Source organism: Colias philodice, chromosome 17 (assembly GCF_061535455.1).
Source record: "Colias philodice isolate Cphi_HAF_F1 chromosome 17, ilColPhil1 Martin Lab GWU primary, whole genome shotgun sequence".
In the NCBI taxonomy this organism is placed as follows: Eukaryota; Metazoa; Arthropoda; class Insecta; order Lepidoptera; family Pieridae; genus Colias; species Colias philodice.
Genome location: NC_143102.1, coordinates 5,085,925 through 5,113,608, shown reverse-complemented (window position 1 = coordinate 5,113,608; position 27,684 = coordinate 5,085,925). Strand labels below are relative to the sequence as shown.

Sequence of the window (27,684 nt, the reverse complement as noted above, 5' to 3'; positions counted from 1 at the left end):
TTTTTTTTCTCCAAAAAAACTCAAAAGTGCAACTTGTGACCGATACTGATAGATTGCTCTTAATTAGGTCTATAATTAGTAAAATAAACACATTCCTCCATGGAAGCCTTTAGGAGGAATCGATTTTCAAAATACTATATTAGGGTAGTTTGAGTTACTGAACTTGATCTTTTTATTTTTTTCTTCCAAAAAACTCAAAAGTGCAACTTGTGACTGGTACTGTTAGATTGCTCTTAATTAGGTCTATAATTGGTAAAATAAACACATTCCTCCATGGAAGCCTTTAGGAGGAATCGATTGTCAAAATACTATATTAGGGTAGTTTGAGTTACTGAACTTGATCTTTTTATTTTTTTCTTCCAAAAAACTCAAAAGTGCAACTTGTGACCGGTACAGATAGATTGCTCATAATTAGGTCTATCATTGATAAAAATACTAGATTCCACCACGGAGGCGTTTACGGGGAATTGAATTTTATCAGGGTAGTTACGATACTTGAACTTTTTATTTTTTTTCTTCCAAAAAACTCAAAAGTGCAACTTGTGACCGGTACAGATAGATTGCTCATAATTAGGTCTATCATTGATAAAAATACCAGATTCCACCATGGAGGCGTTTACGGGGAATTGAATTTTATTAGGGTAGTTAGTTAAAAAGTTCAAGTATCGTAACTACCCTAATAAAATTCAATACCTCCTAAACGCCTCAATGGACTTGACTTTTCCTTGAAAGTTTTTCTCTAACATGTACCGTTTTTGAGATTTAAGCGCTAAATGAAAAAATGGACCCATTCCCCCCCTCCCCCCACTCCGGGGCTCCTCCTAGTGTCCCGGGGTTTTATTATGTTTATTACCTAGGGACTCTTGACATGTTTCCGAAGAAACATCTTACGTTACTAACTGACGCACTCTAGACCCCCCTTGGAGGGACTTATTCAATGGACTAATAGGTACATAGTGATTTTGGATAAAGTAAATTCTATAACAAATAAGATTTTTTTTTAGATTATTTATGAAGTTCAGATTCTAATATAAGTGCTGACCATATTGTAGATAAAAATGTCGTACGTAGGTACCTACGTCGTATAAAGACCACAATAATTAATTATCAACTAGCTTTCTGCCCGCGTTTTCCAAGAAAAACCGCCTATTTCTTATTTATTGGATTTCCGGGATATAATGTAGCCATGAATTATTCTAGGTATTCAGCTAACTACATACTGAATTTCATTGTAATCGGTACAGTAGTATTTGCTTGAAAGAGTAAACTTACGTATTTATAATATTAGTAGGATAAAGTTCATCCACCTAATAAGTCAGTTTCAAATTAACTGGACCTTAACTTTTATCATAAAATTAAACATATGGAACTAAGTTTCTCAATCACTACTAATACTTATACAGCTTAAACTAAGGGAGAGGTGGTGAAAGAAAACAAGAAATTTAGCCACAAATATCATGGCACGTTTATTTTTCTCCACTACATGGCGACTTCTAAAAGAATCGTGACTTGTTATTTTGCATTCATATAATTTTTCTTTTTTTATTAGAGCTCGACAAGTAGAGCACTATCGAATAATTTTACAATGTATACTTTCCATAAAATTAAATAAACTCTGTATTTATTTTGATCTCAATATAAATCACTATGAAATGAAAAATTTAAAAATCGCTTTGTTAGTTCGCTAATTATATTGATTGATGATACTAATTATAATAAAGAGTACATTTAAAAAATCACATTAAAGCATATACATAATGCTGACTACACAAGGGCCCTTACAGCCTCTTTACAATACACATGGTATACTCTCAAAGCATCAACGACAAATAATATAAAGAATATAATAGAAAGAACAACTTAGGTATATCATAATTGTTGATAACACATAAAATGTATTCCCTATTAACAAATCAGTCTCCAGAGGCAAAAACATAAAAACAGTCAATTTAGAACAAATAATTAAGTATCAAAAATACTACATACAAAAAGTATGATAAGACTGACATATTATATAATTAAAATTACATTTTAAGTGTTACCATTGACTCGATAATAATTATAAACTTATTAAATTTATCACAATATATCAGACTATAAAGAAACAAAATATAAGAATAAAATATAGAAGTAAAGGAGGCTGTAAAGGTGACGATCACGTGCAATGTAATACAATACACCACAGTTAACAAATCTAACTTATTCCATAAAATATAACTAGCCTAAAAATTTTAACAATAAAAAGAAAAACAGTTGCAGTTAAAAATATTGGTCAATAAACTCTGTAGAGCTATAACTAAATGACCGTAGCAAAAAATCATCATGCCATGATGTTTGTTATTGAATTTTAATAAAATAGGAATTAAAAGTATGTAAAACACTCCAAAACTTTATTTTTGGCTTACAGCCGATATAATTTGTTATACAACTATAAATAGTACAAAATCAGTGACTTAGAAATAGCTCTCAGTATATAAAAAAAAACGTTAAAATCCTTAGGCTGTACTCTCGTATGATTATGATGTAAGCAACGCAATATGTTGACAAAGCGGAAGTACGCATAAATCTAACGATACAATAGAACTAAATATTTATGTACCTTAGTCATATGATTATACAAGGCTCACTGTTATTTGCTCATAAAACTAGCACATTCAAATGATCCTCAATTATGATAAACAAATCCCTCATCGATAGAACGGGAAGAGTTATTTCCATTCATCATATATTTCGTTCAAACAAAGATCTTAGATCGTAGACTGTTGAATTATATATTTATTGTGAGAACAACCGCAGGATGAGAGATTAATTTTTCAAAATTATAGGTCTGTTAGGCGACCGGGGCCACCACGACTAGCTCGACAACGGATATAGGTATACATTTACCATCAACGGCTAAGATATGTACGTTTTCCTAACAAAATTTTTAAAGATATACAAAGAAACTGGTTGGTCCAACACCACAACCACTCCGATGTTAACAAAACAAATAACAAACCAATAAAATTTTGACAATTTTCATTCAATGAGTATTCTTGTTTCCAATGTTGTGGATCCTTAACTCAGTCTTTTCTACGGTTGGAAAAATAAGTAGAAATAGAGGAAGTATAACTACGATTTTTAGACGATTACGTAACTGAAAAATAGCTCGATTACTCTCTAATTTAGTAACTAACATCGTATTATTGTATGTAAAATAGTTGGGGCAGATGAGACGCACACACTTACGACCCGGTAAGAATCGCCTCCAAAAATATCTTTTAGGTCGTTTAAAATTTGTGCATCTGATCTGAAATTTCGATCCTCGTTACTTACGAAATATAGCTCTCCCCTTTCCATACACAAGGGTTGTAAATATAGAGATACACATCGTAACGTAGAAGGACCGCTCTCTATTTACTCCGCTCCCCGCACTCGGTCCGAACGGCGCTACGACGAATTAATGTAATAAAAAACAATCACTATAAAGACAAGAACAGAGTATAACAAAAATATATTACTAATTCTACAATAGAGGCGCCGTTCCCACCCAGTGGCGGCAAGCGGGCGACGATAATATACATTTATATACTTTACGTAACTAGTTCACTATGTTGGTGTTTCTATTCCATTCACAATAACTATGGATAACGCGACGCCCAGGAGCGGGACTCCTCGACGCAGACACTAAATATATATTATGTAGGTAAATAATAATCGATCTTACTCTTCTCAATGGTGATCACTAAAGTTGGTAGTTGATAGATTTACACTATCCGATAAATCGAACATCTAGTTTCTCTAAATAATACTGTTCTCAATGGCTTGGTAAAAAAAACTTAATAAAAACGTTACTTTCGAAAAACACGGAAAAATATTTTAGATGTTACATCTATATTTATTCTTTCACTTTCTGGGCAACTAAATGCATCCGTCTTGTTACTTTACTCTTAAAGTATCGTGTAACTACATACATATTATTTATTTTTTATTTATAAATGATACTGAGATATTGGCCTATTTTCTCGTGTTTCACAATACAGAACTATCAAAATATAAAAAAATATTGAGGACTATCAAACAACATTCACATGTATATATTTTTATTATTATTATGTATAGCTACGAGGAAATTTCAATTTTTAAATACGAAAGTATACTTCTGACCTAATATTCTATGATTACTTCCAATAATATAACTTCAGTTCGACCTATACTCGTAGAAAGAGTTCTACAAATGATAATATTTAAATTTCAATATAATTTTGATTCATCAATCCCACGTCATTCGAATAAATAAACCCTACCAATATTTACAATTTTGACCTTCAGCACATGGACACGCAACATGGAAATAAAATAATGTATACATATATATAAAAAACAACAACACGAACTGAAAAACAAAACAACGTAAACATCATTCCACAGTCGGTACATAACACTGTGAGAAGGTGAACCCATTACAGTATTCTATTTCCAACCTACCCTGACCGGCAAACTTAACTAAACTTACGTCCTACCACATCATTTACATAGAAATGGCACCAATCTATCTTTGATATCAATAATGGCAAACCGAAGGAACCCTCGCAGCGGACACGGGCCGCTAACCGCTAACCGCTGACCGCTAACCGCTGACCGCTAACCGCTAACATCGTCTCAAGGTATTGGAAGACTACTGCGCTATACGACTATACTTTACACACTATTTATTCGAAAACTGTACCGAAAACAAGCTTCCCTGCCGCCGATCGAACGAGAAACCAATTCGAGTGCAACAGAGTCGGGGCGAGATCGACGCGAAACGTAACGCGAACGGAACGGTGGAACGACTCACGTCGCCTAACTTCGCTAACTGCTAGAAGGCACAAGTTATAGTAAGAAGCTTCACAAAAGATACGCTCAGTGTAGAGAATGCGCGCGTGACGCAGTTCCGCTCACTGCGTCTGTTTCGACACCGAACATGATTCTCCTATAAACGAAAATACTATTAAAAATATTGCCAATTTATGTTGCAACAGGCACTTCTCTGGATTACTCCAATAAAGACATATTAAAAGTTATTAATTTTGTGAAACCTTTTTTATTATTGCCTCTTAGGACTCTGCATGTTAAATCGTTTTTTGTACTTGTACTTTATAATTATTATCTTCGTATGAAATTAGTTTCTTTATTTATTAAAGCGTTCGTACGGAATCACGAGGAGAGATTACACTAGAGTCCTTTCGTTTAGCGATCAGAGCGCTCGACCTCTCATCGGTAACAGTTCTATACAATTATCGATATACACAGACACATCTAAGTTAAAGCATCGCAATAAGATATTGTTATATTCACTACGTCTAATGAGAATGGGATGACGAGCGTGACGAATGTTCCAATTTAGAATTTCCGTTGGAGATTTACCATTCACCATTTCGAAAGATTACCACTAAGCAAATTAGAATATGAGATCAAAAATTTAGGCCTACATTCTATAACGATGAGAGTTTTAAGTAACGATTTATGAATGCCACCACGTCGATTAAAAATTGTGATGGTAGATATAAATCACAGATGTGGATTTTAATCACAATGCATACACATAGGCGGTACCGCTACCTGACTACTGACTACTAGGGCTGCCGACTACTTAATATACGGCGACAACTATTATAAACAGACTATAAATTCATCAAGTATGTATTATCATATTATCACGGTACTATATCGGTGAAGGGTTTTAGAACCGCGCGAATTTTATTCGAAAATATTTTATCATTGTAATACTAAAATGTTCACAAGATATAAATCGAAACATCAAATTATTTCCTAGTGCCTCAGTATAAAATTTTCAGTGGTGAATTTAAAATAATACGATTTCTATGTAAGTTGTAATTCACGTTGGCACAGTCCGTTCGCGGGTTTCTAGAACCTTCCACTCGTACCCCGACGCAAGTAGCAGCCCTACTGACTAAACCTCGAGCCGTGTTCAGTCCGAGGGATCCTATTCCCACACAATTCACCTTTCTGCGCATCACGGCCGACCAAATAAAAAAAAATGTGTGCGTGTACTAGTGTACACACGTAAGAAGTGAAACTTCTTTATGACCTTATTTTTCAAAAAATAATTTACTATATGCAACTTTACAGAAATACGTCAATCACGTATGTAAGGGATAAAAACAAGATGGCGCGTAACGGAAAAATGTTACACTAAATTTTTTTCCAACCCCGATAAAGAAGTTTCACTTCAAATATGTATAAAATAAATAAATCAATATAAAATAATTTGATTCTGTGCATAAGTCCGCTGGCGACTCGCGTGGTAATTAGCTGCTCCTATTGACGGCTGCCTATTCTTTTATTGCACTCGGGCGGCCCAGCTTCAATCGAGCGCTGGAAACAAATACTCTTATCATTAAAATAAATTCAATAAAATTTTTATGAAATTAAGCAAAACAAATATTATGTTAAAGGTGTGATTAGAAATATTTACGTATAAAAAACGCTTACCTATATGATAAATGGATCAGTCCGCGAGTCGCATTCCCGAAGACATCTGCTGCGGCTGCGGAGTGGGGGTGTGCGACGGAGGGGGGGACGCTGCATTACATTACTTATTATTATTTAATTTGTCACTATTACAATTTAACAAACAACTTTTAACCATCGTTCTAGAATTTTAATATAAGTAATTTTTTACGGTTATAATTTTATTGTTTTGATGGATAATTTTTAAACTGAAGCATTTGCACTATAACTTTAGATGTACTGCCATTATAATTAATTAAAACTACAATATATTTATCAGAGACAAAACATTCTGAAATAAAAATTAACGAGTTATTATTTAATTATAACTCACAAATAGAGGCAATGGACTGCGGCGACATGGCGGACATCTTGGTTTGCGTGTCGTTGAGCGACACCTGCGTGCCCTGCGATGTTAGGTAGCGGTTCACCATTGGCACGAAACTGAAACAATAACATTTATTATTATATTTGTATTAATTATAGTAGCTTAGTTCATAGTTGTGTTAAAATAAGATGTTCTAGAACAAGAATATTTCAAAAACAGAGTTCAAATATCTTTGAAAAAGACTTTTATTCTATGTTTATCGACGTCAATAATAGTTATTTTTATATTTATTGCGCAATAAATTTTAGAATTTATATATAAAAAAATTGGTTGTTTGTAAAGTAGGTTTACGATCGAGATGTTTACGTGATAACGTCTTATTGGTGGCAGCGCTCGAGATGAGACGGGAGATCGGGCCGTCTCTCTCTCGTTATACCTGCGATAGCGCTCGTGAGGTTTTGGTGTGACACAAGTTTCTGAACATGTCACCCGACTAAAACGATTTTAAAAACGTTATCACGTTAAAAAGCCGTTAAGCCTACTACCGCTACCATATTATTTTAAGTTCCATACACCTTGTATCATTACTTTAAATTTAAGTAAATGAATATAAACAATGGTCACCTGAGATCGCAGACGCCGGGCGAGTCGTAGCTCGAGTTGTTGCCGCTGTTGACGTTACTGATGACGCCGCTGTTCGCCGACACGTTGCTGTGGTTGTCGCGGTGCACGCGGTTGTGGTGCCTGGCGAGACATATTTGTTATTAATTTGGGCTAACATAAGTTTTACTGCGCGTAAGGTATTTTACAATGTGGATAGACTGTTTATGGTGTGTTGATAGTTGATATACTCATAAATTAAAATAATATTTTATAAAATAATTACATAAAAACCGGAAGGTTTTATTGTTGAAATGGTGATTTCTACCGATTGAACTGCGCTATAGGGTATGTGTATCCGTCTCACCGTATGAGATAGCTGTCGCGCACGAAGGTCCGGCCGCACACGCTGCACTCGTAGCACGGGCCCGCCGCGTGCGTGCGGATGTGCAGCGCGAACTGCGCTATAGGGTATGTGTATCCGTCTCACCGTATGAGATAGCTGTCGCGCACGAAGGTCCGGCCGCACACGCTGCACTCGTAGCACGGGCCCGCCGCGTGCGTGCGGATGTGCAGCGCGAACTGCGCTATAGGGTATGTGTATCCGTCTCACCGTATGAGATAGCTGTCGCGCACGAAGGTCCGGCCGCACACGCTGCACTCGTAGCACCGGCCCGCCGCGTGCGTGCGGATGTGCAGCGCGAACTGCGCTATAGGGTATGTGTATCCGTCTCACCGTATGAGATAGCTGTCGCGCACGAAGGTCCGGCCGCACACGCTGCACTCGTAGCACGGGCCCGCCGCGTGCGTGCGGATGTGCAGCGCGAACTGCGCTATAGGGTATGTGTATCCGTCTCACCGTATGAGATAGCTGTCGCGCACGAAGGTCCGGCCGCACACGCTGCACTCGTAGCACGGGCCCGCCGCGTGCGTGCGGATGTGCAGCGCGAACTGCGCTATAGGGTATGTGTATCCGTCTCACCGTATGAGATAGCTGTCGCGCACGAAGGTCCGGCCGCACACGCTGCACTCGTAGCACGGGCCCGCCGCGTGCGTGCGGATGTGCAGCGCGAACTGCGACTTGGACGTGAACGTCATCGAGCAGCGCTCGCAGCTCAGCGGCTTGTCCGCCACGTGCGACCATCTGTGCGGGAGGAACGCGTGCGTTTATTAGGTTAGATTATGTAAAAAAATATTTAAAAAAATAGTGCATTTTTATAAAGTGCCAATTATAGGAGATTGATTAATATTTAATTGTGATGTTTAAAGAAATAAAAAATCGAATATTATTTGTAAATTGGGCAGAACATTTCGAACGAAGTGCTAAAGGATAATTGATGGAAATTTAGTGTATTTTTATTTCTAGTGTCAATGCGAATTAAACATTTAAAAAATCAATATTTTCTTACCTATGAGCCGTAACGTAACTCTTCACGGCAAATCTTTTTTGACAAATATCACAAGCGTAGGGGCGTTCCCCTGAAATTTCCATAAGTTATAAATTGGTTCCAAAATAAAAATTCTCACGATGCACAATGCAGATGCAATATACTCAATGAACGTTCAAGCACAAACAAAAGCAAATAATGTTATAAAGACGGCAAGATGCAATCAGACAGTATGATGCGATCTGAAATTAATGTACTCAAGCTAAGAAAAAATAATAACAAATAATATAATTATGAAACTTAAGTGATGATGTAGCAGATGAAAATGAATTGGCGATATATTTTGTTGTCGGTGCCACATCATTGAGAACAAATTTAAGAATAATACCTGTTATCGCAATTTGCCGTCTTGTACGCCTGTTCCCAACGCGGTGAATGCCTTCACACATACATATTAAAGCCAATTTTCTTTTGTTGTGAAGCAATCACCCGTCGAATACCCGCTCATAAAACTCGTAAGCTCAGACCAAAAGCATTTGTTGAAAACTTCATACAGACATGTTAGGTTCAACAAAGAATAGGATTGATTTTTAAAGCAAATGCTAATCGTCGAAATAGTTGCTACTACCACAAATCACGTGTTACAAATTTGCATTCAAACTCAAAGCCTCTCGAAGCCCTTTTACCTATCACAAATCACATTCAATTATTTCTAAAACAACCAAAGGTAATGTAAGATCCGATTTACACTATCGATTCGTTTTAAGACCATTAATTAACATTACAAAACTCAGGTATTGTGACGCTCTTTAGTTAAAGGAATCGAGAGCGGTACTGTAAACGAACGGATAGTGTAGATTAGGGCTTACAGTACAGAACTCGTTTTCCATACCGGTATGAATGCGCTTGTGAATGTTGAGGGTGGATTTCTGCGTGAAGCGTTTGTAACAGACATCGCACTCGAAGGGTCGCTCGCCTGTGTGCGTGCGCATGTGTATTTCCAGGTACGGCTTGCAAGTGAACGCCGCCGGGCACTCCATACACTGATACGGCCGCCCTTGCACTACCCACCATACAAGTTAGTATTATCTTCGTCGCGAGTGACATTTAACAACAATAGTACTCACGAAAAATTATTAATCCTGACATGTGGCACCGACAACTTCTCTACATAGTAAAGATGAATAAAATATGATTAAAAAACAACCTAGTATAATGTTAAAACTCACCCGTGTGCGTTCTTTTGTGTATATTAAGTGTAGATTTTTGCGCGAATCTCTTGAGGCAAACGTCGCACTGGTATGGCCGCTCGCCCGTGTGCGTGCGGTTGTGTATCTCGAGGTACTGCTTGCAGGTGAAGGCGGCGGGGCACTGCAGGCACTGGAAGGGCCGGCCCTGCACTGTAAGACGAACACGTCAACATGGATTCGCGCACGACGGGAGTGCATCGGCGCGGGCGGAAGCGCACCAAGGATTTCATCACTGTTTACTATTTATGTACAATCTTATGAAGTTCACGAAAGGATTCTATGATATTCTAAAGAGCGATAATTCCGCGGAGCCTCGCTTCCGCCCGCCCCGACGCCCCCGATGCCTCCGTAAGCGCGCACACAAGTGAGCAAGCCCCGGGCGCCCCGCCCGAGCCGCGCCGCGCCTCGCAACGTACCTGAGTGCGTCCGCTTGTGTATGTTCAGACTCGACTTCTGCGTGAAGCGCTTCAGGCAGATGTCGCACTGATACGGCCGCTCGCCCGTGTGCGTCCGCGTGTGTATCTCCAGGTATTGCTTGCAGGTGAAGGCCGCGGGACACGACAGGCACTGGAACGGTCTGCCCTGGACTGGTGCCCAACACATATATTATAGCAGCGGCGAGCCCGCAAGGACGCTAGCCGCCCTCGCCCTACGGAGGTCGCGGCGCGGACTGGTCGCCGCTCGCCGCTAACTCCGCTCCAAATCTTTATTACAAGGCTATCGGACCGGGACCGGGGCGCTCGGACGCGCCGAAAAGCGATTTGGAGGAGAGAATGAAAGTGAACGGAGAGAGGCTGGGGGCGGGGGTCCAGTCCGGCCCGCGACTGACACCCACCTGTGTGCGTCCGTCTATGGATATTGAGGCTGGACTTCTGCGTGAAGCGCTTCAGACAGGCGTCGCACTGATAGGGCCGCTCGCCTGTATGCGTGCGCATGTGAATGTCCAGGTAGGGGCGGCGGGCGAACGCCGCCGGGCAAAGCCCGCACGAGTAAGGGCGCCCTTGCACTGCGCCCAGTGCACACACAAAAGCGAGTAACGCACGTCGCCGACGCTTTCCGGCACGTGTGCCTTGACCGCTCGCCCCCAGCCAATCTCGATCGTAATGACGCGTACGAAAAACGATTATGTTTAAAAAAAATCGAACCCCAATTTTGAATTTAATGCCAGTTTAAACGCGTCTGCGTCTCGACGGCGATTGCATTACCGCTTTTGTGATAGAATTAATATTTATGAAGAAATAATGAATTCAATAATGACAAGACTAACGAGATGAATTGTCTGCTGGGCTACGATGACTGGATTAGATATCGAAGGATCTGGGGGATCGGCGAGTGCAGAAGTACATAAAAGCGCGCTTTATAATGAGTTAACAGATAACGAGATGTTAGTTAAGCAACGAGATGAAAGCTATTGAAAAAAGTGCATAAATTAACGGGTTAGGCAACGGAAAACAGGAAAAAAGCATGACGCTAAATGAAGTGGGTGCGTGACGTTTAAGTTGCGTATCGTACCGAAAGAATTACTATAAATGTAGTAGTGGGCTACTAACCCGTATGTATTTTTTCGTGCAAATTGAGCGCGCACTTCTGCGTGAAGGACTTGAGGCAGACGGTGCACTGGAAGGGCCGCTCGCCTGCGCCGCCGCGGGGGGACAGAGAAACAAAACAAAATGGACGATGGACAAATAATTTTACTCAACGTATATACCAATATGCCACTTATCTGTAAAACTACCATGAGGGAATTTTAAGGTGTTATTTGTCCATCAGAATTTCTCTCCTACGGTAACTTAAAAAGAAAATTTCACAACGTTCACATGCTATTTACGGTTTGTGAATAGTTTTTGAGCGCGCACCTGTATCGAATATATCAAAAATAAAATTAAAAAAATCACGTGCCTCACTTATCGAAAAACACTTCCAAATCGCTAATCTTTTGAACAAACTGAGGAATTTCGGGAGCCCTTAAAACTATTCACAAAGAAGGCGTCAAAGCCACAACGATAAGAACTTGAAATTGAGACCCGTTAAGATTGTGACTTAGATACCTAATCAAGTTATAATATATCAAGGGACCCACCGGTATGGATACGTTTATGAGTACCAAGGCTGGACTTCTGCGTGAACCGCTTGTCACAGATGTCGCATTGATAGGGGCGCACTTTGTTGATCAGCGATTGGATGTGCTCCTCTAGAAATAGCAACAAAATTCAGCTACAATAACGATCTCGCTGAACACGTCTGCGTTTAACTGCCTAATGACGTGAATTCTAAATATAGATAATTCAATGTCTACTAAAGGATTTTAGGGCAAAATGCCTACCCGTGTGTATCTTTCCGTGTCGGCCCAGGCTGGACTTCTGAGTGAAGCGCATAAAACAGATGTGGCACTGGTACGGCCGCACTTTCTCTAACAGGGCTCGTCTGTGCTCCTCTATAAGGTATATGAGTATCGATATAGCATTTTATACCCTGTCTCATATTTCAATTCTAACCTAACCTAGCAAGTTAAATTCATACTCAATCACACATCAGGGGGAGGTAAGAGTACGGACAGTATAAGACCGCGCTGCCTCAAATTTCGACACGCACAAGTTGATATAACTTTACGTTTAACGCATATAAAACGACGATTTTGCTAAGTGGTAAAACAATATTTGCTGTTGACAAAATAAAATATACGAATAATAAGAGTTAAACTAAGAGGCGAGTTGGGTCTTTATATGTACAAAACAAAGGGCGTAGTAAGGAGAGTAAGCACAGGGCGGTGCAAGAAAAGAACCCACCCGTGTGTATTTTCTTGTGCCGGTTGAGGCTGGAACTCTGCGTGAAGCGCATCTGACAGAGCTCACACTTGTAGGGCCGCTCCTTCACCATCAATGCGCGAATGTGCTCATCTAAAAGCCACATTCCACGAACTTATCTCGGAAATTATGATCCAAGCCACGTTAAGAACACACAGTGGATCGAAACGAATCCAATGTGCGTTCTGTACCTCCCCCTGTTAACCTCACAGGAATACTTTCACGCCCTGATCGTATTTAACATAATACACGACTCAAAAACTATTCACATTTGTATGGTAAGTGTGTACAACTTTCGTGTACGCGATCAGTGAGTCGCACCAGTGTCGTAATGTAATTATCATAGACATGTTGTATAGCAACTTCTATAAGAAGAAAATGTTTAAAACACAGATATCATTTTTATTTTGGATGTTTAAAAAGCTTGTCCAGAGGCCGAAAGCAGATTAAGAGTAAATTTATACAACCTAAAATTTTGCACTAAAACGCATCTATCGCCAGATAACTTCTAAATAATTTCATATTATATTTCTTCTATTAATATTATTTAGCAACCCGAAAATTCCATACTGAACAGTGCCATAATACATTGTAAATATAATGAAACGTGCAAATAACTAAAATTTACGCGAAGTATTTAAAGGGCTTATGTTAGCAAAATAAAACAGAATCAGCAAATAAAGTACTACACACATTTCTACACACTACTATGTACTACACAAAACATACATAGAAAAAATAAAATAATCAAGAACGCGAAAACAGGAGGAGGTTTGACTTGATCGAATATATAAACCAATTTAATTAATATATTTTATTCAGCAATCCCCTCATGGTACTCAGGAATAATTTAAATAATTATAGTTTATATGAAAACGTAACTTCCATAAAAATAACCTATACAGATCTGCAGATGGTGGAACTTTTATAAGTAGTACAGCCCGAAATTCCAATTAAAATCTTTATATTTTAAGTTACGGAAATTACATTTGAAGTTTTGATTACACCTACTTTCTTGTTAAAAAAAATATATCGGCAAGTTGATACGGTAAATAATCGGAAATCGGAATATGTACATGAAAAAATCTGGTATTTCAAAATCTAGCAGACAGTTGTGGTATATACCCGAATCTTTGTTTGAAATAAAAATTAAACATATTTATATTCATTGATTGAAATATTTACATCTATAACGCTTTATGAGAATTGATCCATTTAATCCACAATATTTTTGTAAGCATGTTATAAAAAAAATATCATTTTACAACCCAGTCCTCAAAAACGATGGTACATATCTTTCTTTTTTCTTTTCAATTTATAGCAATTTATTGCTTTAATGTGGATCAGTTCTCAAAACACTAGCATCTGTTTTCCAAAATTACAAGTTACTCAACGTTGTAAACAAACTTAACATCACATCTAAAGTAAATCTCTGTATTTTTAATGTTGTACTAAATTCTAAAAATTCAATCAAAATAAGACAGTACTTATTTACTTAATAAAAAACCTTAACTATTCCGTAGAATACTATTCAGTTTAAAGTTACGCGCCAAAATGTTTCAAACTTTTTTTTTAAGCTGTCAATGTCAAGTTTGTTTACGGCCAGTCTACACGGTACACGCTAGCCGCCGCGGTGCGGACACACTCACCGGTGTGGACGCGTTTGTGCGTGTTGAGGCTCGACTTCTGCGTGAAGCGCTTGAGGCAGAGGTCGCACTGGAACGGCCGCTCGCCCGTGTGCGTGCGCATGTGCACCTCCAGGTACGGCTTGCGGCAGAACGCCGCGTCGCATACCTGCACGTGTTGTTATTTTTATTCCTGCTTTTGTTGGTCACATAATATTTTGTTACATACATTTCATTTTTTTTTATAGTTACAATCCATAGTTATATGACCTATTGTAAGTACATAATTTTAAAGCTGTTAGGGTTCATACGCACTATGCGGGTAGCCGCATTGCGGGTAGCCGTCCGGCTGACCGCAGGATGCGGTTGCGAATGCGGCCAGCCGGACGGCTACCCGCAATGCGGCTACCCGCATAGTGCGGTTGAAGAACCGTTGCGATTTGCGGTCATGTCAATCCATTTCAAAGATGAAAATGGAAGAAGTTGCAGCTATTTACTACATTTACACACGTTACGTAAAGAAGAAAAGCAAAGAAAGAAGTAATGGGTGCATCCTTATTTGCAAACACGAGATGAGAGCAAGCATTTTGCAACCACGTGCACACACTCACTCAATTGCGGGCAGCCGCAGACTGAACCGCACAGTGCGTATAGCAACCGTCCGGCTGGCCGTCACTCGTGACGTAGCTCTCCGAGCAACCGGAGCGGTCTGCGGGTAGCCGCATCGCAGTGCGCATAGAAATGAATATTACGTACATAATTGTGCTTGCGGTCAGCCGGACGGCTACCCGCAATGCGGCTACCCGCGTAGTGCGTATACGCTCTAAGTATATGCAATATAAGAATGGTCATTGATGACATTTTAAGGCACATCACAAAATATAATATAAAAAAAACTATAACATTGAATAATATGTTTACCGTGCATTGAAATGGTTTGTTGCCCGAGTGTAGTTTCATGTGTACATAATATGAAGATGCAGATGATAAAACTTTGCCACACACCTAGAAAAAATACACCATTTATAAAATTTAATTTACAAAAATGATACTGGGGACTCAAAATAAAAGTAGGTTCAGTTTTATACTAAATCGCTGCTTGACGATATTTATTTATAGATAAATTTTATCTTAAGCGAATTCGAGATAAAGATTATTAAATTCGTAAGATATCGTATGTAATTATCTAAATAAACAAAATATTTAAAATTACTTTGCAAGCTTGAGGTTTGGATCTTGGAACTCCTTGGCCATTTGTGACCTCCATCTTAGTCTGTACGGAACCCATATCAACGCCCATACCCTGTAAAAGAGATGGGTATAGATATCGACAGTCAATTAAAAAAACTTATTTGGATTGAAGAAATTAAAAGAAAAGTACCTGAGAGCATTGGCGCCCATCCATATCCATTTCAACGCCCTCATCGTCCATACCTTTGAAACTTAACTGTAAAAAAATAGATTTGTAAACAAAAAATAAATTATCTAATATAGAACTTTAATGACTTGTATTACCAAACTAAAAAAAAATATATAAAATTGACATCTATGAAAATGATGATGATACAATTGAAGTGAAACTTCTTTATCGGGGTTGGACAAAAATTTAGTGTAACATTTTTGCGTTACGCCGTACGCGTGACATTTTTGCGTTACGCCGTACGCGTGACATTTTTGCGTTACGCCATACTCGAGACATTTTTAAGGTCATAAAGAAGTTTCACTTCTTACGTGTGTACTCTAGTACATGCATACATTTTTTTTCTATAAATTCGTTGGTTTGGTTCATATCACCACTCACATTATCTACATCATCATCCTGTTGCATGTCTTGTTGGTGCTGATCCAGCAGCTCCTGTTGATGTACTTGGTGTTGTACTATGAGGCTATCCTTCGAGTCCTCTTGGGGGTGATGTTGGTTCATGTTAATTATGCCATGGTTTGAATCGGAACGGACTATTGTCGGGGGTCCTGTGTTCACGTGGGAGTGTGATGTGTAAAAACTGCAAAGATTAATATGAGTTTGTGTATTTACTTTTCTGGATTACAAATACTTATGTATTTGTTTTAATAAATCATAATGTGTATATATTATGGCAAGATAGAAAAATTTGAAGTCAGGCCAAGATTTTATTCAGATTAGATACATGTTCAAAGAGCGTTTATTTATTATTTTGGACATGCCAACGTATTTCTTATTGCCTTGTAGATTGTCTTTTTTAAATAGGTACTTTTTTCCCGCCTAATTAATCCGTCAGTCCTCGGATCACAGACACAATAGAAAATCTATTGTGTCTCGGCCCGATCGGGCCGCTCGGTGGTCAATGGGGTAAACGTGTTACTCGATATTCATTACAATAGTACAATGAGCGTTCCCTTTGATGCAGCGCTGCTGTTTGGTGTGTAATGAATACATTTGTCACATATCGATTTATAGGACATACCTCATAGGTTCAGCTTTAATCTGCTGCTCGAACATGGAGATTGTGGCGAGTAGGTCGCCGGGGGGCGGCACGGGGACCCCCACGCCCCGCGCCACACCCCCGACGCCCACGCCCCAGTGTGCCGGGAAACTAATGGCGGACGTCGCTGTCTCCCATCATCGACACCCTACCACCTGCTGGATTTCGATATCATTAGCACATTTGCTATAGGTATGCCACACTCGTCTATGTTAAACTACGGGTAGACGGATCCATCTGAATTTGCACACTCAAGTTGTAGATAATGTAACAAAATGATATCAAGCCACGGGTATAGAAAAACTGACTTGTATGTAAATAGGTAGCCTTTGCCTTTTGCCAATTTATGAGGGAATAATATGATAAATACATGTTACGGTAGGTACCTATTATAAGACAAATATCAGCTCATAAAAAATGTAATCGGTTCAGTAGTTTTTACGTGAAAGAATAACAAACATCCATCCCTATATCCATACATTCTTACAAACTTTCGCGTTTCATAATATTAGTAAGATACTCAAGTCTGCGGTCCCTTGAAGCTATGAAAAAATCAAATTTATAAGCCTACGTAATCAAAAGTTAAAAAAAAACTAAGCTGCAAATTTTCGCATATTTCGACATTCGCAAGGGAATCAAAACCTACATTTAATTTTATTTGACAAATTTGAAATTTGGTTAAAAGCACATAAATGAAAAATGGTTAAAAACATAAATTTTAAAGTTACAACATACTAAAAAATTAGTTTGTTCAGAGCTCTCGGCTAGCATCTAATCTGTGCTCTCGGTCTACGAGTCCAACTCGCACTTGGCCGGTTTTTTAATTAAAATTGTTTTTCCCCATCTGTACAACTTTCTTAGAAATTAAGAATATTAAATAATTTTCATACATATTTTACTTAACTTAGATAAAGGTAAGTCGAGCTTTAAATTATGTGTACGCGCTCTTATTAAAATTCTTATTTCAATCAAACTTAATAAGTTCCGTATCATCAGAATTAAATCCCGCTAGATTGCGATTTCCTTACACTGTGCGGCGCTAATAATAATGCGGCACTGTGTCGGAGAGTCGGATTATAATGCTGCTTTTTACTGCTGACATACCTTCAAAGTTCAACGAATGTTTTCAAGGGACTACACTGTTCGATATTCTCTAACTAGAAATTGTGAAAAAAAAAATAATTGAAAAAATGTTGTGTGGTTTTATGAAACCACGGTAAAAGTGAAACTTAGGCACAAAATTATCGTATTTGTACGATAATTATCGTACGGTTCGACCGTCACGCGACATGCGCTACACAGACCAAAAAGTTTGAGACGATGTAATAAAAGTTTCACTTTAAAAGTGAAAGGTGTCACACATAAGCAAAATTGTTTGAAATTTCCCACAGTCAAGCTTTAAAAATAGTAGGTAGGAGGTTAGTTATGTTTCATAAAAAATACTTATGATTTTGTACCTAAATTTAAAATTAAAAAAAATGTCGAATCAAAAGACAGCTTTAATAGTGGCGGGGTTAAACTTAGCATCACTGTAATCTTGCTCATATAAGTATTGCACGCCTCATAAGCGAAGCGTTGAGGTGGGTACTACTGTCACTTCGCGCAAAACATCTGATTTTTCAAACTTAAAATGTCTATATATCATACATTGCACTTGTAAGATACTACATACACACACATATTAAGAAAAAACACTATTTTTAACGTTCATGATATTTTTGATGTCATTTTTGTTATTTAAACTAGTTAAAAAACAGTTTAAAAAAGTTCTGTCTTGGACGTCCGTGTGTCTGTATGTGCGGATCCTTTTTCTTGTTAACACGATAGCGACCGAAATACTTTACTAATCGAGTCTTTTTTTTTCTCTTACGCTTGAGTATGCTCAGGAATAGAACCCTTTCATTTTTCAGGGTCTGATTCGATGTGGTTTAATTGTTATTAAATAAACAAAAATAATAATTAATAAATATTTATTAAAAAAAAATTATGAGGCGTGCACTTTTGGATTTTCCAAATTATATTTCTTATTGCTGTGGTACACCTAACTTCAGCCCGGCCAAAAATATTGAAACTAGCGGCGCGTTCCGCGTCTAGGGGGTGGCGGACACAGGGACATGACAGCCCTCCCCCCTCCCAAAAGCGTACTCGTCAAATTGAAAAATATTCTTAAACTGTACAAATTATTATTTTTTTGTGCCCTTATAGTGTATTACTCAATAGTCCAATTTAATGACTCATAAATTAAACCATTATCTACTTCGCTTTATATACAACGAGAAAACTTTGGAGAAAGGTATCTATGGTATCTATTGTATGGCAATTAATTATTTTTATTAAGTAGGTACACACTATCTTATAGGGTAATAAAAACTAACTTGTACATAGTAGATTAATTTATTGAAAATAAAAACCGGTTAAGTGCGAGTCGGACTCGCGCACCGAGGGCTACAAATACATTTTTTAATATTTTTAAAATTATGCTTTTAGCAATAATTTTTCCTTTATCTATACTACAAGTCCTTGCTTGGTACCAAATTCCAAGGCGCTTTAACAACAAAATAATAAAAAATCGTGCTTAAGCAACGGTTGGCACGGCCATAAATTGGATGGGTCACCGATTTTTTTTTAGTTGCTCTTTAAGCTAAAGAAACCCTCTTAGTTCACAAGTCCGAAAGTCGAGTCTTAACCGATTTTTTATTTATATGTGGGGTTGGTATTTTTCATCTACATTTTTTTCTTTCAAGGAATTAGGGGGCCCTAACATATAGGAGCCTTAGGCATGTGAATAAAATATTCAGTAAAGAGAGATGGGGAAGGTCTGTTGGAAATCACAATGAATTAGACAACTATACATAAATTAAAAAAAGTGTACCTGCTACCTTCCACTTATGTCGATTTTTTTTATATTTCTTATCAGAAATAATACCAATACATAAGAAACATAAGTACCAGTAATCCATAAAGTTGTAACTTATTGGAAAAAGTTATTTCAGAAGTTCCCAACTTTAACATACAATTTTATCAGTTGTATTCCAAATGAAACTACTGAATCTCCATAACCCCCTCCACTAAAGCAATGAAGGTGATTGCTATATGAAATACAAGATAATTAGTTTTGAAAAGAAAGGTAGATAAAAATGTATATAAATAAAGAATGAATGAATTAAAATCAGTACACAATTTTAAAAGTAATTATGTCTGTGTAAATGACAACCATACAAACATAAATTTCACCTATGCTGATGTAGTATTAAACAGGCACCATATATAAGAAGCAAAAACCCTTATAGTTAGTTTACAAAATAAAACTAGTTACAACGTAACTGTAATGTATGAGAAAGGCTGATTTTAATTTTTATTGTTGTAGCGGCAATAGTCATCAAGCATGTTTGCTCCTTTTCAAGTATATTATAATATAGACAAACTTTGAATAAGGATTATTCTTGTATACAAGTAAAGTAAATTATTATTATGGCAGTTGAGAATACTGGAATCCAATTCGCTGTTTCTACTTATAAGAATGACTTTTATTATTTACCTGCCTGAATATAATGAAATTAAAGAATAAATGAATATTCAATATATACTAAATTATTAGTATTGTAAAAGGCAATAACAAAATAAAACAATAGGAAAATTTTGTGATGATTATCAATAATTTATTTATAAACAAAAAGCAACACAATATTTTTCTTATAAAACTAAAGTATAAAATAGTATACAAAGCATGCCAACGTTAAACAAAAAAAATATAAATAAATAAGAGAAGTAATTGATTACAGATATTTTGAAAACATAATATTAAGCAGACGACTAACTAAAAGTTTAACATAAGCATAAAACACAGAAAAAATGGTATATTTATGTTAATTATGTTAGTGAATGTATGTTTAAAAAAATAAGTTTTTGTCAAACATAAATATTATTTATTTATTTTTTAAATTGCACAAGTTATCATAGGACATTGACTGGAAACAACTTGATGTATGACAACTTTATGCACACTAATGTAATGTTTATATGAATTAAATATGTGCATAAACTGTAAAATATATGCACATACATATTACCTATCTTTTACTTTTATGTTTTCATATATGTACATAGTGAAAATACATTTTTTTTAGATGGTTAAGTTATTAAAGAAAATCAATCTCATATTAATGTTCCTTACTTTTGCAAAAATTATCACAAAGCTCTAAACGTCTCCACCCAACTCCCCCCGCCATCAATAAAATGGCCAATTCGTTATTGAATTTTGTTCGCAACTTTTAAGTAGAGGCTGCGCGACGCCGGTTGTTATGCACTAGTAATTAATGACCACCACAATCATAATGTAAACAATAACGTCTCTATATATTCTAATTTATCATTGGCATAAAGTTATGTCATATCTCAAACCTAAAAATATAATATGAAGCGGTTTGTATTATAACAATTCGGCGGTTTGGACAATGTAAACACAAACACCGTTCTAAATCACTGTAAAAAGACAACGTGAAAACTAGCGGAAATTTTCGATACTGGGAGTATAAATAAGAATTAAGTTTATCGACTAATTAAACCATTTTAAACACTTATTGTAAGTTAAGTTTTATTACACTTATAATCTATCGTTATGATATAACAAAACTCAGAATCTACTCACATAAGTGAAGGAACGCCTAACAAAAGTAGCGTGTGCGGAAACACATAAATTAGAGCACTAATTACACAATTTCGATAAGATTGGCCATTCGAATTATGTTTTTCTTAGCCACCGACATAAAATGGCTGCTACCTCATTGTTCTGCGCGTTCGTTCGTGCGCATAGAAGCCGTGAACGCTTGGGGACGACTTCTCCGCCAATTAAAATTGTGGCGCGAAATTTAAGGCATTGTTAATGGCCATGACTTATGATAATTTGCAATAATATTATGTCTCATTAATTACATATTTCAATGCATAGGTAGAATAACACAAATACTGTGAGTAATATGACAATGAAAACAGGAACATAGAATCCAAGATCATAAACGTGATCATCCGGTAAGCTATTATTATGCTTGTTAATCTTAAAAGTAATTCTTTGCTTATGCCGGATTCCTTCTAAATGCTGATTATATTGATTTGCAGAGTTAGTGAAGATATTACACGATGAGCAGTGATATCTCTTGAATTTAATTGACCTTATAGGTTTGTCACTTACTTTTTCGTACATTTTAGTATTAATACGAGAGTTTTGGTAATATCAATTATTATGTAGCTAAGTACTTAATGATCTAAGATGACAGTACAAATAAATTGCCACCTCTGCTGCACTTTATTTTTTTCCAATTTTGAACTACCGCCAATTATTGGAAAATAAAAATGTAGTTTTACTACGTTAGTAAATAGGTAGGTAGCTACTAAAGTAGGCATTATGTGTTTTTACTTTTTTTGAATTTTAATTTATTCAGTGTCAGTGATGTATCGTTGTCCATTATGTTTCACTGATTACAATAAAATATAATATAAACAAGTAATATAGTAGGTACCTAGTTAGATTCTTATTTCTTACTAAGTTATCTACCTAGAAAATTGTAATATTGTAAAATTATAATTTAGAAATTCTTATAAGATTTTTATAAACCAGTATCCTCTGGAGAAAAAATTACACAAACGAATAACTAGGTAGGTACCTAACTAGTACTTAACTACCTAGATGTATATTATGCAGATACTTAAATATGTATACTTACTAAATTTCGTACAGATGTTTACATGAATTACCTATTCTCAGTTGGTGATTCCCGCCAGCGAGTTTGAATCACGTCTTCACTTTCATTAATCGTCCCCATTCCACGAATCCCATTCATTCACTTACAAAATTGCTTCTCCATATTATATGTATGTATTAAATGTGACACAGAAATGTGTTATTTGAAATACTTTAATTGGTTAGATATACCTACTAAACATTAAATATAAATTGAGTTATATTTGCATATTATGTTATTATATATAATGCACGCAAACAAAGCCGCATTATATATTATGTAGTTCGCACACATTGTAGGATATTACATAAAATTACCTTCCTAACTAAGTACTACGTATTGCTTGACCGTCCATATTAATTTTTTTCTGTTTCTATTAGAATTAAACTTGAACTAGATTCGATTTTCCTCATTACCGACTCTACACTCAATATTCTTTTTGATACTTAGCGAAAAAAGAGGTGTGTTATAAGTTGGACATGAAGGAATATCTGTGAATCGTAGCTCTCAAACGGATTGACCGATTTCGATGCGGTTTTTTCATTCGAAAATCCCTTGCGAAAATTTCTCCCTCAATATGGGTAAGTATCAAATGAAAGGACTTCAGAAATAAAATACTACTTAATTAAGTATATTTAAATTTTACATATTATAAGATGAATTCGAAGAGGTCAGGGCTTTTTTTAAACTTATATTAAATTTTTATATATAACTAATAAGCATAGCACAAAACTCATACGCATTTTCTTTAGCATAATGGCATATAATGGTAAGCAAACAGTGACCAGAGTCTTTTAAGGACTTAGAAAATAAATAAAACGTAGTGCGAGTTTCAAAGCCCCGCGCCCCGTTATAATCTCTGAATAAAAAGGAGCTTATTATACAAAATACTACGCATAGTTGTATGTAGAGAACACGTAGAGAATATATAATTAAATTGATTACATTTTACTGTATGTATTCTCAACGTTATGAATAATTAAGACGTACTAGATCAAACTAGCGCAGCTGCTGTTGATTGTTATTGATCCTGTTACCGACGAAGGGATGCCGAAGGGTACCTAAAATCTATGGATTGGCAATGCATGTTATAAATTTTAACTTATTGGACGATGTAATTTCTGATGTTTTATGGCATCATTTTAATGTTATAATTAGTCCATTTACTGTTTAATATTTAAATTAGCCATGGCATATTTTTTGATTCATCCTAAATCCTTGCAGCTTAAAATTTCTGAACGACCTTTATTTGACAGTTGTCTATAGACCAAATGTTTATGGTTAATAATTTTTGACGTTTTACTTCTTTTTAAAAGTTGTGATCATGGCGGTAGGTGTTTTGTGAAAAATAGTTGTTAAATCTGTTTTAATCAAATAAAGTAATAGACGTTGAGCGATAATTTGTTTGAAATAATGCAGTGTATTTATCAAATGACTTGAATATTAATATATTTCGCGATACAAATAATATATTGCAATCAAAATAACCCTATCGCCGCTAGACGAGCAACTAGGTGATGTTCATGTTGTTATTAAAAGTGATAACTATTAAAATGCTTGGTGTACATTTCAGCGCTTACCCGTACCCGCGCTCCCACCCAAAAAGAGCAAGAAGGACAAAAGGCCTCCTAAAGACAACTCTAAGAATGTTATGCGAAATCTGCATATCAGAAAATTGTGTTTAAACATCTGTGTTGGAGAATCTGGTGACAGACTGACACGTGCTGCAAAGGTAAGAAATTATTTATATATTGTATCGTTTTAAAACTTATTTCACTCTTTGAAATTTGTTTACATGTCCTGCAAGTGAATATAACCTAAAATCTCATCATAACCTGAACAAAAAGTTTATTGAGGCGAATTTTGGGGTAGATTTCTACTATCCTAATGACAGGAGTTATTTTATGCTTACTCCTTTATATTTATTTTTTATTCTATTGTAAAATTAACCATGTAGTATGCTTGACTGGAGGTTTTGTTATTTTATTTATAAGTATATAGTAAAATTAATGATGTTATTCAAACTGTAACAAGTGTGTAAACAATAGTATGGATTTGGGATGTATAATAATTTCATTTCATTGTATTTTTCTTCATTCAAAATTTCTTTACATTAAAATTAAGGGCCGATTTTTCAATGCTTGGATAAAACTTATTCGTCAAATAATGTATAAAACTACCATTTTTAAAAACGTATTCTAATTACCCGTATTTGAGAGTTTACGTGACATTTTAATATTATCGTGTAATACTTTATTGGACGGATAAGCTTTATCCAAGCATTGAAAAATCGGCCCTAAGTGTTATTAATTGCATACTCCTCTAAATCCAAAAATGTTTTATTTCAGGTGTTGGAACAGCTGACTGGTCAACAGCCCGTCTTCTCCAAGGCTCGCTACACTGTACGATCCTTTGGTATCCGTCGTAATGAAAAAATTGCTGTGCACTGCACTGTACGTGGTGCCAAGGCTGAAGAAATCCTCGAGAGAGGATTAAAAGTAAGTTTGTCAAAATTTATGAGTTTTGCATAGCATGAATTGTTCAAGAGACACATAATTAATTGTGCTTTCTTTGTAAATTCATGCAAGAGTAATATTTCCAATTTGCAACTTCTAAACACTATTTTCTTACTGTTTAGAATACTTAGCGAAATGACATTTATTTTTGCTTAATTTTTCTTAACTACCTGTGTTATAATTATTCAGTTAGTTTTAGAATGTTTATTTATAAGAATATTCTTTGAATTGAATTGAAATTGAAAAAACATTTTTTTATATACTGTGAGAATTAAATGTGTTTTTGTATTTATCTTGTCCGTCAATATAGTTCTGAGGTTTTCTTTTTGGAAAAAAAAATCAGTTATTATAGAAACGATTGTGATAGAATTTCATAAATTGTTGTATTTCCCGATTTTGTTTATTAGGGGTTGTATTGGCTGTTTCTTTTTATTTATTATACTCCATTTGTCCCAAGTGACATATGGAGCATTAATTATGCTGTTTCACTGATTGATTGCTTTTTCTTTATGGTGGCCTTATGTGTCCTGCTTTTTTTTGTATACATAAAGTATTTAGATAAATGCCAAAATTCAATTTTATAGAAATTTTATCAAGATCATCATACAATCTAAATTGTAATATCACAAAATGTTCCAGGTCAGAGAATACGAGTTGAGACGTGACAACTTCTCAGCCACAGGAAACTTTGGTTTTGGTATTCAAGAACACATTGACTTGGGTATCAAGTACGATCCTTCTATTGGTATCTATGGTCTCGACTTCTATGTTGTCCTTGGCCGTCCAGGTAAGGCTTAGTTTTTATTTACTATTTAGCTTGAAGTAATGATAAAATGGCTGTCATATACTCAAATAGATATTTGATAGTATAGATGTTAAGTTACACAAAATTTTAAAAGTTTATTTATAATATTTCATACAATGAAATAACAATGCATTTGTCACACACTGTATTAACAAAGCAAAGACGTTCATACAATTTTTATTCAACTATGCTAGTCATAGTTATACATTCACATAATATGTTAATAAGTATGTTGAGAAAAAAAAAGTGCATGATACCAATAAAATTTGGTTATTGTTATTTTAGATTTCTGTCCGAAAAGACATATTATTTTTGTTTTAATATATAAGTATGTATGTATAAAGTTTAAGGTTGTAAAGATTATTCTATAAGATACCAGCTAAAATACAAATACAATGAGAATAAATCTTAGTAGTGAGAATGAAATTGTTTTTTTTTTGTATAGGCACATATGTTCAAGTATGTAGATAAATACATCTACATTCTGTAAAGCTTGTGCTATAAAAATCTTGCTTTATTACTAGGGACAAAATATTTTATGTTTCCATTATAAAGCAAGGAACAAAAATAAAAAAAATTATATACAAGTATCTTTATATATCACATCAAAGAAAATGTTTTAATGAAATTATTGATATTTTGTCAATATGTACACAATCTAATATATTCTAATATATATTATAAAGGCGAAAGTTTGTAAGGATGTATGGATGTATGGATGTATGTTACTCTTTCATGTAAAAACTACTGAACCGATTACAATGAAATTTAGCACACATATAGAGGGTAACTTGGATTAACACATAGGATAGTTTTTATCTCGGAAATCCCACGGGAACGGGAACTATGCGGGTTTTCCTTTGTAAACGCGGGCGAAGCCGCGGGCGGAAATCTAGTTATCAATATTTCCAATGATAAGCAGGACATACTTTCTTATAATTTTCTATTTTTCAGGTTTCAACGTAGCTCACAGGAGGAGAAAAACCGGCAAGGTTGGTTTCCCTCACCGCCTGACAAAGGAAGACGCCATGAAGTGGTTCCAACAGAAATACGATGGTATCATCCTTAACAGCAAGAAGTAAATCATAAGTTAATAAAAAATTTAAAAGGATTTTGTCTTTTATTCAGATATCTTATGTTGTAACAATAAAGTCATGAGTAAATTTAAAGATATAATGCCTAGTGCATAAATACAAGAATTTCAATTAGTAGATAATACTACTGCACTATTATTATAAACTAGCGGTCCGCCCCGGCTTCGCCCGTGGTACATATTTACGTTTTCTACATAAGAACCATCCTCGTACTTCAAGGAATATAATAAAAAAAGAATTATCGAAATCGGTTCAGCCGTTCCCGAGTTATGCGCTTACCAACACATTTTGCGATTCATTTTTATATTATAGAGATTACCGGTAGCAAACATATCATTAACTTGTCACAACCATCCATTTCACCAAACGACCCCAAAACCGTTGTAAAAAATAAATGAGTTATTATTAATGATAAGATCTAAGATGATAAGCATTATGTCAGGGGTGAAAATTTATATTTTCTATATACCTCTATTCGCACTTAAAATGCGTAAATCTCGTTAGCTGATTTTTTTAACAAGTACAGTAGAATCCGTTTATTATGACTCCGCCTATATTGACCAACCGGTTATTATGACG

The 27,684-nt window shown here is 35.8% G+C and overlaps 2 protein-coding genes across 4 annotated transcripts; one reads left to right on the top strand and one right to left on the bottom strand.

The window, feature by feature from the left end:
• Positions 1-1,441: 1,441 nt before the first annotated feature.
• LOC149481061 (uncharacterized) lies at positions 1,442-22,203 on the bottom strand. Of its 3 annotated transcripts, XM_089705821.1 has the most exons (21): positions 21,601-22,200; positions 16,935-17,110; positions 16,292-16,493; positions 15,872-15,937; positions 15,704-15,793; positions 15,412-15,495; positions 14,515-14,659; positions 12,848-12,958; positions 12,385-12,495; positions 12,142-12,252; positions 11,612-11,695; positions 10,897-10,980; positions 10,478-10,648; positions 10,041-10,211; positions 9,704-9,874; positions 8,833-8,902; positions 8,406-8,567; positions 7,448-7,567; positions 6,830-6,939; positions 6,478-6,567; positions 1,442-6,360 (listed from the first exon to the last, which is right to left on the bottom strand). In XM_089705821.1, exons 2-20 carry the CDS (start codon positions 16,967-16,969, stop codon positions 6,494-6,496), a joined length of 2,172 nt encoding a protein of 723 aa, XP_089561947.1. In that variant the 5' UTR covers positions 16,970-17,110; positions 21,601-22,200; the 3' UTR covers positions 1,442-6,360; positions 6,478-6,493. The 3 variants fall into 3 exon arrangements, with proteins under 3 accessions (XP_089561947.1, XP_089561944.1, XP_089561946.1); XM_089705818.1 differs by lacking the exons at positions 1,442-6,360; positions 6,478-6,567; positions 6,830-6,939; positions 7,448-7,567 and having other exon boundaries at positions 8,126-8,567; positions 16,935-17,107; positions 21,601-22,203; XM_089705820.1 differs by lacking the exons at positions 1,442-6,360; positions 6,478-6,567; positions 6,830-6,939; positions 7,448-7,567; positions 12,848-12,958 and having other exon boundaries at positions 8,126-8,567; positions 21,601-22,202.
• A 1,728-nt stretch (positions 22,204-23,931) lies between these two features.
• On the top strand, positions 23,932-27,122 carry RpL11 (ribosomal protein L11). The gene is made up of 5 exons (XM_089705716.1): positions 23,932-24,020; positions 24,264-24,422; positions 25,039-25,188; positions 25,846-25,993; positions 26,966-27,122. The coding sequence occupies exons 1-5, from the start codon at positions 24,015-24,017 to the stop codon at positions 27,091-27,093; spliced, it is 591 nt and encodes a 196-aa protein (XP_089561842.1). The 5' UTR covers positions 23,932-24,014; the 3' UTR covers positions 27,094-27,122.
• The last annotated feature ends 562 nt before the right edge of the window (positions 27,123-27,684 follow it).

Excerpts from the sequence above, each read along its gene's own strand:
- LOC149481061 (XM_089705821.1), bottom strand. The coding sequence starts at position 16,969 with ATGTTCGAGCAGCAGATTAAAGCTGAACCTATGAG. Across the intron at positions 12,959-14,514 it reads GCACAAACGCGTCCACACCG|ATGAGCACATTCGCGCATTG; the intron begins GTGAGTGTGTCC and ends TGTGGCTTTTAG. Across the intron at positions 9,875-10,040 it reads ACACAAAAGAACGCACACGG|TGCAAGGGCGGCCGTATCAG; the intron begins GTGAGTTTTAAC and ends TATGGTGGGTAG.
- RpL11 (XM_089705716.1), top strand. Across the intron at positions 25,189-25,845 it reads TCCTCGAGAGAGGATTAAAA|GTCAGAGAATACGAGTTGAG; the intron begins GTAAGTTTGTCA and ends AAAATGTTCCAG. Across the intron at positions 25,994-26,965 it reads TGTTGTCCTTGGCCGTCCAG|GTTTCAACGTAGCTCACAGG; the intron begins GTAAGGCTTAGT and ends TCTATTTTTCAG.